At 42.5% G+C, this 12,038-nt stretch overlaps 1 protein-coding gene across 1 annotated transcript in view; it reads right to left on the bottom strand.

The window, feature by feature from the left end:
• The window catches only part of LOC311146041 (calcineurin B homologous protein 1), a 41,656-nt gene that overhangs the window by 22,787 nt on the left and 6,831 nt on the right, over positions 1-12,038 (bottom strand). The window contains exons 3-4 of the mRNA XM_084182486.1: positions 3,216-3,296; positions 633-760 (exon numbers count right to left, since the gene is read on the bottom strand). Of these exons, the coding sequence (XP_084038612.1) occupies positions 633-760; positions 3,216-3,296 (209 nt within the window). The remainder of the gene's footprint in view (positions 1-632; positions 761-3,215; positions 3,297-12,038) is intronic.

The raw sequence follows: 12,038 nt of genomic DNA, 5'->3' as shown, positions 1-12,038 counted from the left end.
CAACCTGTTGGTATATAGTATCCTATAGTACAGTTAACCAATAACCTGTTGGTATATAGTATTCTATAGTACAGTTAACCAACAACCTGTTGGTATATAGTATTCTATAGTACAGTTAACCAACAACCTTGTTGGTATATAGTATTCTATAGTACAGTTAACCAATAACCTGTTGGTATATAGTATTCTATAGTACAGTTAACCAACAACCTGTTGGTATATAGTATTCTATAGTACAGTTAACCAATAACCTGTTGGTATATAGTATCCTATAGTACAGTTAACCAATAACCTGTTGGTATATAGTATTCTATAGTACAGTTAACCAATAACCTGTTGGTATATAGTATTCTATAGTACAGTTAACCAACAACCTGTTGGTATATAGTATTATATAGTACAGTTAACCAACAACCTGTTGGTATATAGTATTCTATAGTACAGTTAACCAACAACCTGTTGGTATATAGTATTCTATAGTACAGTTAACCAACAACCTGTTGGTATATAGTATCCTATAGGAAATTGTCAACAGATCTGGCCTGGGTCAGAGATCTGTTTGTGCCGTCTTGACAATAAATGATGAGTGACAAGGAGTCTCAGGCTAGGAGCCACCCTCTGACTAGGCTTACAGAGCAGCTTGTTGGTCCTGCTGTTGAGAGGTTCAGAGGCGGTGGGATCCTTGTTCTTCTCATTGTCTTCTATGGGACGGAAGTGAGCCAGCGTCCTCATGAAGCCCCTGAAGTTAACTTGGTCCTCCCTGAGAAGAAAAAAAACCCACAGGTGGGACAACAACAACAATTACATCATCCATCGAACTCACAGAGGAGATATATAGGCCTAGGAGGTGGGATTTTCTATGAACGTTTAGCTGTATAATTTGCTGAATAGGCATACAGCAAAAACAGTAATTCACATGAGTGGTCATGACTTGAGGTCAGAACACCTTAGACCGATGCTACCCTCTTAATAATCGGGCCATTCATTGCGGCCCACATGACTATGGCTGTGGCGGCCATTACATGTTTTCCCTCAGCCGGTAACTGTAATGGAAATAACTGCCGGTCTCACGGTAATTGACCGTTAATTAACAAACATTTTAGCATCTCCTGGCTTCCACGCATAGCCACTGATGCGGACCTTTGGAACATCTACAATTTAAGAGGAGACAGGGTTAAAAGGAGGATTTTTAAACCTTGAGACAATTGAGACATGGATTGTGTATGTGTGCCATTCAGAGGGTGAACGGGCAAGACAAAAGATTTAAGTGCCTTTGAACGGGGTACGGTAGTAGGTGCCAGGCGCACCGGTTTGTGTCAAGAACTGCAACGCTGCTGGGTTTTTCCATGCTCAACAGTTTCCTGTGTGTATCAAGAATGGTCCATCACCCAAAGGACTTCCAGACAACTTTACACACCTGTGGGAAGCATTGGAGTCAACATGGGCCAGCATCCCTGTGGAATGCTTGACAACTTGTAGAGTCCATGCCCCAACAGATTTAGGCTGTTCTGAGGGGGGGATGCAACTCAATATTAGGAAGGTGTTCTTAATGTTTTGTACACTCAGTGTAGAGTGCCAGGGGAAAAAAAAGACATGTCACCCATATGCACTTGAATAGCAAATGGAGGACGCTTTTCCTGTGGTTCATTTTCATGCCAGTCAGGTAGGCTCCTCTGGTTATAACGCAAAGCAATGTGCTTAATATTAGGAAAGTTGAGAATTAAATATAGTAGACTTTCTTCTAGAAAGCTGATGGGATCCTCTTTTTAATAGAGGCCATCAAAACTCTGTTCTCACGCAATTGCATAGCATAGCCTATAGAAATGTTACGCAACATGGGCTTAGAGGAACACATTTCATTCCATGCATCAACCAGCTATGAGGAGCTGGCTCTCGACTGCACAACAGGTGATCCTATTCTGCTCTGAATGCCGGGGCTCTCATGAAGTGTTTGATTAGAATTTAGATACATTTGCATTGATGTCAGAGTGATTAGAGGGACAATAGAGTGCTGAGTACCAGGCAGTTAGCAAGTTTGGTAGGCTACTAATGACCATTGGTGGCATCAGAGCGCAATTTTCTCCCGAGTGGCGCAGTGGTCTAAGGCACTGCATCGCAGTGCTAGCTGTGCCACTAGAGATCCTGGTTCGAATCCAGGCTCTGTCGTAGCCGGCCGCGACCGGGAGACCCATGGGGCGGCGCACAATTGGCCCAGCGTCGTCCAGGGTAGGGGAGGGAATGGCCGGCAGGGATGTAGCTCAGTTGGTAGAGCATGGTGTTTGCAACGCCAGGGTTGTGGGTTTGAGTCCCATGGGGGGCCAGTATGAAAAAATATATATATATAGAAAAAAAATGTATGCACTCACTTAACTGTAAGTCGCTCTGGATAAGAGCGTCTGCTAAAATGACTAAAATGTACATTTTGGAGAAGCCTAGTTACCGTGACTCAACGGTCACGTGGAATTTGACTGCAGTCAAATTAATTAATTAATTAATTAAACTATTATAAGCCACAGCTAAAGTTAAGTCGCCTGGTCGTTTTGGGATGTTAATGATATAGGTCTAGATGTTAATGATATCGGTCTAGATGTTAATAATATAGGTCTAGATGTTAATGATATCGGTCTAGATGTTAATGATATCGGTCTAGATGTTAATGATATAGGTCTAGATGTTAATGATATCGGTCTAGATGTTAATAATATCGGTCTAGATGTTAATGATATCGGTCTAGATGTTAATGATATCGGTCTAGATGTTAATGATATCGGTCTAGATGTTAATGATATAGGTCTAGATGTTAATGATATAGGTCTAGATGTTAATGATATAGGTCTAGATGTTAATGATATAGGTCTAGATGTTAATGATATAGGTCTAGATGTTAATGATATAGGTCTAGATGTTAATGATATAGGTCTAGATGTTAATGATATAGGTCTAGATGTTAATGATATAGGTCTATCCAAGGCATGTTGTCTAAAAACATGCAACTTTCATGTGAATTTCAAAGATCACCACAACCAGTCATACACACTTAAACTTTTGAAAATGCATTACAATATACACACATTATTCATGAAGACTCAAACAAAGGAATGTTTACTGTATGTTTAATGTACATTACTAAAATGGTTTGTTGTTGTGGTGAGATTGACTCAAGTCAAAGCTATGTGCATCTTTGAGGGAATCAGTGAAGGACACAGACTACTCACCCCTCAGGAAAGAAGGCATTAATGATTCTGTCTCCCAGAGGGTTGATGGCCAACTCTGGGATCCGCTGGAAATCTTCCCGACTACACAAACAACACAGGGTGAGGAGAGGAGAGGGGAGGGGAGGAGAGTTAGGATTTACTCAATGACAACAAAAGGGAACTTTGAACTATATTTTCCAAGGCTGCATTCACACAGCCAGCCCAATTCTGATCTATATTTTCCACTAATTGGTCTTTTGACCAATCACAAAATATATGATCTGATTGGTCAGAGCTGATCTGATTGGTCAAAAGACCAATTAGTGAAACAAATATCAGAATTGGGCTGCCTGTCTAAATGCAGCCTATGAGTTTGACCCCACTTCCAATCACACACTATGGACCACAAATCAGCAGATAAGTGGACAGATATGTCTTGTTGAAATGATATGATACTGGGTAATGTCTTGTTGAAATGATATGATATTTCACTCTGGGTAATGTCTTGTTGAAATGATATGACACGACACTGGGTAATGTCTTGTTGAAATTATATGATATTTAAATCTGGGTAATGTCTTGTTGAAATGATATGATACTGGGTAATGTCTTGTTGAAATTATATGATATTTCACTCTGGGTAATGTCTTGTTGAAATGATATGATACTGGGTAATGTCTTGTTGAAATTATATGATATTTCACTCTGGGTAATGTCTTGTTGAAATGATATGACACTGGATAATGTCTTGTTGAAATGATATGACACTGCGTAATGTCGTTGAAATAATGATGTGACACTCTGGGTAATGTCTTGTTGAAATGATATGATACTGGGTAATGTCTTGTTGAAATGATATGACATGACACTGGGTAATGTCTTGTTGAAATTATATGATATTTAAATCTGGGTAATGTCTTGTTGAAATGATATGATACTGGGTAATGTCTTGTTGAAATTATATGATATTTCACTCTGGGTAATGTCTTGTTGAAATGATATGATACTGGGTAATGTCTTGTTGAAATTATATGATATTTCACTCTGGGTAATGTCTTGTTGAAATGATATGACACTGGATAATGTCTTGTTGAAATGATATGACACTGCGTAATGTCGTTGAAATAATGATGTGACACTCTGGGTAATGTCTTGTTGAAATGATATGATACTGGGTAATGTCTTGTTGAAATTATATGATATTTCACTCTGGGTAATGTCTTGTTGAAATGATATGACACTGGATAATGTATTGTTGAAATGATATGACACATGGGTAATGTCTTGTTGAAATGATATGACACTGGGTAATGTCTTGTTGAAATGATATGACACTGCGTAATGTCGTTGAAATAATGATGTGACACTCTGGGTAATGTCTTGTTGAAATTATATGACACTGGATAATGTCTTGTTGAAATGATTTGATATGACACATGGGTAATGTCTTGTTGAAATGATATGACACTGGATAATGTCTTGTTGAAATGATTTGATATGACACATGGGTAATGTATTGTTGAAATGATATGACACTGGATAATGTCTTGTTGAAATGATTTGATATGACACATGGGTAATGTCTTGTTGAAATGATATGACACTGGATAATGTCTTGTTGAAATGATTTGATATGACACATGGGTAACTCATGTACTCCTGAGTGGCGCAGTGGTCTAAGGCACTGCATCGCAGTGCTAACTGTGCCACTAGAGATCCTGGTTCGAATCCAGGCTCTGTCGCCGCCGGCGGCGACCGGGAGACTCATGGGCGGCGCACAATTGGCCCAGCGTCGTCCAGGGTAGGGGAGGGAATGGCCGGCAGGGATGTAGCTCAGTTGATAGAGCATGGCGTTTGCAACGCCAGGGTTGTGGGTTCGATTCCCACGGGGGGCCAGTATAAAAATAAAAAATAAAAAATAAAATAAAAAAAAGGTATTCACTAACTGTAAGTCGCTCTGGATAAGAGCGTCTGCTAAATGACTAAAATGTAAATGTAAATGTAAATGGGTAATGTCTTGTTGAAATGATATGACACCGGGTAATGTCTTGTTGAAATAATGATGTGACCCTGGGTAATGTCTTGTTGAAATAATTATGTGACACTGGGTAATGTCTTGTTGAAATGATATGACACTGGGTAATGTCTTGTTGAAATGATATGACACTGGATAATGTCTTGTTGAAATGATATGACACTCTGCGTAATGTCTTGTTGAAATAATGATTAATATTACCCAGAGTGTCACGTCTTGCTGAAATGATATGGCACTCTGGGTAATGTCTTGTTGAAATGATATGACACTCTGGGTAATGTATTGTTAAAATGATATGCCATGACACTCTGGATAATGTCTTGTTGAAATGATATAATATGACACTGCGTAATGTCTTGTTGAAATGATATGACACTCTGGATAATGTCTTGTTGAAATGATATAATATGACACTGCGTAATGTCTTGTTGAAATAATATGACACTGCGTAATGTCTTGTTGATATATGACACTGGGTAATGTCTTGTTGAAATGTTTAGATATGACACACTGGGTAATTTCTTGTTGAAATGATATGACACTCTGGGTAATGTCTTTTTGAAATGATATGCCATGACACTGGGTAATGCCTTGTTGAAATTATATGATAGAGCATTCTGGGTAATGTCTTCTTGAAAGTATATGATACAGTATGTCACTCTGGGTAATGTCTTATTGTAATTATAGATATCTGGCTAAGATATTAATTTCAGGGGAGTGGACGTGGCTGTAGTGTTGTGGCAACAACTCACCTTCGATTCACCAGAACGGCTTTAGTTAGGCCCAGCTCCACTGTATACCCCAATGCAGACTGGATGCTAGCTCCACTGTATACCCCAATACAGACTGGATGCTAGCTCCACTGTATACCCCAGTACAGACTGGATGCTAGCTCCACTGTATATCCCAATACAGACTGGATGCTAGCTCCACTGTATACCCCAATACAGACTGGATGCTAGCTCCACTGTATACCCCAATACAGACTGGATGCTAGCTCCACTGTATACCCCAATACAGACTGGATGCTAGCTCCACTGTATATCCCAGTACAGACTGGATGCTAGCTCCACTGTATACCCCAATACAGACTGGATGCTAGCTCCACCGTATACCCCAGTACAGACTGGATGCTAGCCCAACTGTATACCCCAATACAGACTGGATGCTAGCTCCACTGTATACCCCAATACAGACTGGATGCTAGCCCCACTGTATACCCCAATGCAGACTGGATGCTAGCCCCACTGTATACCCCAATACAGACTGGATGCTAGCTCCACTGTATACCCCAATACAGACTGGATGCTAGCCCCACTGTATACCCCAATGCAGACTGGATGCTAGCCCCACTGTATACCCCAATACAGACTGGATGCTAGCCCCACTGTATACCCCAATGCAGACTGGATGCTAGCTCCATTGTATACCTGACATGGCTGTAGTGTTGTGGCAACTGATTAATGACTAAGACAAGTCACCTTGGATTCACCAGACCAGCTTTAAAAATCAGGCCCAGCCCCACTGTACAGTGCTATGAAAAAGTATTTGCCCCCTTTCTAATTTTCTGTACTTTTGCGTATTTGTGATACTGAATGTTATCAGATCTTCAACCAAAACCTAATATTAGATAAAGGGAACATAAGTGGACAAAAACACAACAATTACATATTTATTTCATTTATTTCATAAACAAAGTTATGCAACACCCAATTCCCCTGTGTGAAAAAGTAATTGCCCCCTTACACTCAATAACTGGTTGTGCCACCTTTAGCTGCAATGACTCCAACCAAATGCTTCCTGTAGTTGTTGATCAGTCTCTCACGTCGCTGTGGAGGAATTTTGGCCCACTCTTCCATGCAGAACTGCTTTAACTCAGTGACGTGTGGGTTTTCAAGCATGAACTGCTTGTTTCAAGTCCTGCCACAACATCTCAATTGGGATTAGGTCTGGACTTTGACTAGGCCATTCCAAAACTTCCAATTTGTTGCTTTTTAGCAATTTTCATGTCGACTTGATTGTGTGTTTTGGATCATTGTCTTGCTGCATGACCCAGCTGCGCTTCAGCTTCAGCTCACAGACGGATGGTCTGACATTCTCCTGTAGAATTCTCTGATACAGAGCATAATTCATGGTTCCTTCTATTAAGGCAAGTCGTCCAGGTCCTGAGGCAGCAAAGCATCCCCAAACCATCACACCACCACCACCATGCTTGACCTTTGGTATGATGTTCTTACTGTGGAATGCAGTTTGGTTTTCGCCAGGCATAATGGGACCCGTCCAAAAGGTTGACTCAAGTTGCCAAAAAGCACCTGGATGATCATCAAGACTCTTGGAAGAACGTTCTATGGACAGATGATTCAAAAGTATAACTTTTTGGACGACATGGTTCCAGTAATGCCTGGCGAAAACCAAACTCTGCATTCCACAGTAGTCAAGCATGGTGGTGGTGGTGTGATGGTTTGGGGATGCTTTGCTGCCTCAGGTCCAGGAATTGGGTGTTGCATAACTTTGTTTATGAAATAAACATGTAATTGTTGTGTTATTTGTCCACTTATGTTCCCTTTATCTAATATTAGGTTTTGGTTGAAGATCTGATAACATTCAGTATCACAAATATGCAAAAGTAGAGAAAATCAGGAAGGGGGCAAATACTTTTTCATAGCACTGTATACCCCAATACAGACTGGATGCTAGCTCCACCGTATACACCAATACAGACTGGATGCTAGCTCCACTGTATACCCCAATGCAGACTGGATGCTAGCTCCACTGTATACCCCAGTACAGACTGGATGCTAGCTCCACTGTATACACCAATACAGACTGGATGCTAGCTCCACTGTATACCCCAGTACAGACTGGATGCTAGCTCCACTGTATACACCAATACAGACTGGATGCTAGCTCCACTGTATACACCAATACAGACTGGATGCTAGCTCCACTGTATATCCCAGTACAGACTGGATGCTAGCCCCACTGTATACCCCAATACAGACTGGATGCTAGCTCCACTGTATACCCCAATACAGACTGGATGCTAGCTCCACTGTATACACCAATACAGACTGGATGCTAGCTCCACTGTATACCCCAATGCAGACTGGATGCTAGCTCCACTGTATACCCCAGTACAGACTGGATGCTAGCTCCACTGTATATCCCAATACAGACTGGATGCTAGCTCCACTGTATACCCCAATACAGACTGGATGCTAGCTCCACTGTATATCCCAGTACAGACTGGATGCTAGCCCCACTGTAAACACCAATACAGACTGGATGCTAGCTCCACTGTATACCCCAATACAGACTGGATGCTAGCTCCACTGTATACCCCAATACAGACTGGATGCTAGCCCCACTGTATACCCCAATACAGACTGGATGCTAGCTCCACTGTATACCCCAATACAGACTGGATGCTAGCTCCACTGTATATCCAAGTACAGACTGGATGCTAGCCCCACTGTATACCCCAATACAGACTGGATGCTAGCTCCACTGTATACCCCAATACAGACTGGATGTTAGCTCCACTGTATACCCCAATACAGACTGGATGCTAGCCCCACTGTATACCCCAATACAGACTGGATGCTAGCTCCACTGTATACCCCAATACAGACTGGATGCTAGCTCCACTGTATACCCCAATACAGACTGGATGCTAGCCCCACTGTATACCCCAATACAGACTGGATGCTAGCTCCACTGTATACCCCAATACAGACTGGATGCTAGCTCCACTGTATACCCCAATACAGACTGGATGCTAGCCCAACTGTATACCCCAATACAGACTGGATGCTAGCTCCACTGTATATCCCAGTACAGACTGGATGCTAGCCCCACTGTAAACACCAATACAGACTGGATGCTAGCTCCACTGTATACCCCAATACAGACTGGATGCTAGCTCCACTGTATACCCCAATACAGACTGGATGCTAGCCCCACTGTATACCCCAATACAGACTGGATGCTAGCTCCACTGTATACCCCAATACAGACTGGATGCTAGCTCCACTGTATATCCAAGTACAGACTGGATGCTAGCCCCACTGTATACCCCAATACAGACTGGATGCTAGCTCCACTGTATACCCCAATACAGACTGGATGTTAGCTCCACTGTATACCCCAATACAGACTGGATGCTAGCCCCACTGTATACCCCAATACAGACTGGATGCTAGCTCCACTGTATACCCCAATACAGACTGGATGCTAGCTCCACTGTATACCCCAATACAGACTGGATGCTAGCCCCACTGTATACCCCAATACAGACTGGATGCTAGCTCCACTGTATACCCCAATACAGACTGGATGCTAGCTCCACTGTATACCCCAATACAGACTGGATGCTAGCCCAACTGTATACCCCAATACAGACTGGATGCTAGCTCCACCGTATATCCCAGTACAGACTGGATGCTAGCTCCACCGTATACCCCAGTACAGACTGGATGCTAGCTCCACCGTATACCCCAGTACAGACTGGATGCTAGCCCAACTGTATACCCCAATACAGACTGGATGCTAGCTCCACTGTATACCCCAATACAGACTGGATGCTAGCCCCACTGTATACCCCAATACAGACTGGATGCTAGCCCCACTGTATACCCCAATGCAGACTGGATGCTAGCTCCATTGTATACCTGACATGGCTGTAGTGTTGTGGCAACTGATTAATGACTAAGACAAGTCACCTTGGATTCACCAGACCAGCTTTAAAATCAGGCCCAGCCCCACTGTACAGTGCTATGAAACAGTATTTGCCCCCTTTCTAATTTTCTGTACTTTTGCGTATTTGTGATACTGAATGTTATCAGATCTTCAACCAAAACCTAATATTAGATAAAGGGAACATAAGTGGACAAAAACACAACAATTACATATTTATTTCATTTATTTCATAAACAAAGTTATGCAACACCCAATTCCCCTGTGTGAAAAAGTAATTGCCCCCTTACACTCAATAACTGGTTGTGCCACCTTTAGCTGCAATGACTCCAACCAAATGCTTCCTGTAGTTGTTGATCAGTCTCTCACGTCGCTGTGGAGGAATTTTGGCCCACTCTTCCATGCAGAACTGCTTTAACTCAGTGACGTGTGGGTTTTCAAGCATCAACTGCTTGTTTCAAGTCCTGCCACAACATCTCAATTGGGATTAGGTCTGGACTTTGACTAGGCCATTCCAAAACTTCCAATTTGTTGCTTTTTAGCAATTTTCATGTCGACTTGATTGTGTGTTTTGGATCATTGTCTTGCTGCATGACCCAGCTGCGCTTCAGCTTCAGCTCACAGACGGATGGTCTGACATTCTCCTGTAGAATTCTCTGATACAGAGCATAATTCATGGTTCCTTCTATTAAGGCAAGTCGTCCAGGTCCTGAGGCAGCAAAGCATCCCCAAACCATCACACCACCACCACCATGCTTGACCTTTGGTATGATGTTCTTACTGTGGAATGCAGTTTGGTTTTCGCCAGGCATAATGGGACCCGTCCAAAAGGTTGACTCAAGTTGCCAAAAAGCACCTGGATGATCATCAAGACTCTTGGAAGAACGTTCTATGGACAGATGATTCAAAAGTATAACTTTTTGGACGACATGGTTCCAGTAATGCCTGGCGAAAACCAAACTCTGCATTCCACAGTAGTCAAGCATGGTGGTGGTGGTGTGATGGTTTGGGGATGCTTTGCTGCCTCAGGTCCAGGAATTGGGTGTTGCATAACTTTGTTTATGAAATAAACATGTAATTGTTGTGTTATTTGTCCACTTATGTTCCCTTTATCTAATATTAGGTTTTGGTTGAAGATCTGATAACATTCAGTATCACAAATATGCAAAAGTAGAGAAAATCAGGAAGGGGGCAAATACTTTTTCATAGCACTGTATACCCCAATACAGACTGGATGCTAGCTCCACCGTATACACCAATACAGACTGGATGCTAGCTCCACTGTATACCCCAATGCAGACTGGATGCTAGCTCCACTGTATACCCCAGTACAGACTGGATGCTAGCTCCACTGTATATCCCAATACAGACTGGATGCTAGCTCCACTGTATACACCAATACAGACTGGATGCTAGCTCCACTGTATATCCCAGTACAGACTGGATGCTAGCCCCACTGTATACCCCAATACAGACTGGATGCTAGCTCCACTGTATACCCCAATACAGACTGGATGCTAGCTCCACTGTATACACCAATACAGACCGGATGCTAGCTCCACTGTATACCCCAATGCAGACTGGATGCTAGCTCCACTGTATACCCCAGTACAGACTGGATGCTAGCTCCACTGTATATCCCAATACAGACTGGATGCTAGCTCCACTGTATACCCAAATACAGACTGGATGCTAGCTCCACTGTATATCCCAGTACAGACTGGATGCTAGCCCCACTGTATACACCAATACAGACTGGATGCTAGCTCCACTGTATACCCCAATACAGACTGGATGCTAGCTCCACTGTATACCCCAATACAGACTGGATGCTAGCCCCACTGTATACCCCAATACAGACTGGATGCTAGCTCCACTGTATACCCCAATACAGACTGGATGCTAGCTCCACTGTATATCCCAGTACAGACTGGATGCTAGCCCCACTGTATACCCCAATACAGACTGGATGCTAGCTCCACTGTATACCCCAATACAGACTGGATGTTAGCTCCACTGTATACCCCAATACAGACTGGATGCTAGCCCCACTGTATACCCCAATACAGACTGGATGCTAGCTCCACTGTATACCCCAATACAGACTGGATGCT

Source organism: Coregonus lavaretus, assembly GCF_964263955.1.
Source record: "Coregonus lavaretus genome assembly, chromosome: 18".
Lineage (NCBI taxonomy): Eukaryota > Metazoa > Chordata > Actinopteri > Salmoniformes > Salmonidae > Coregonus > Coregonus lavaretus.
This window is presented reverse-complemented; position numbering and strand designations above follow the sequence as displayed.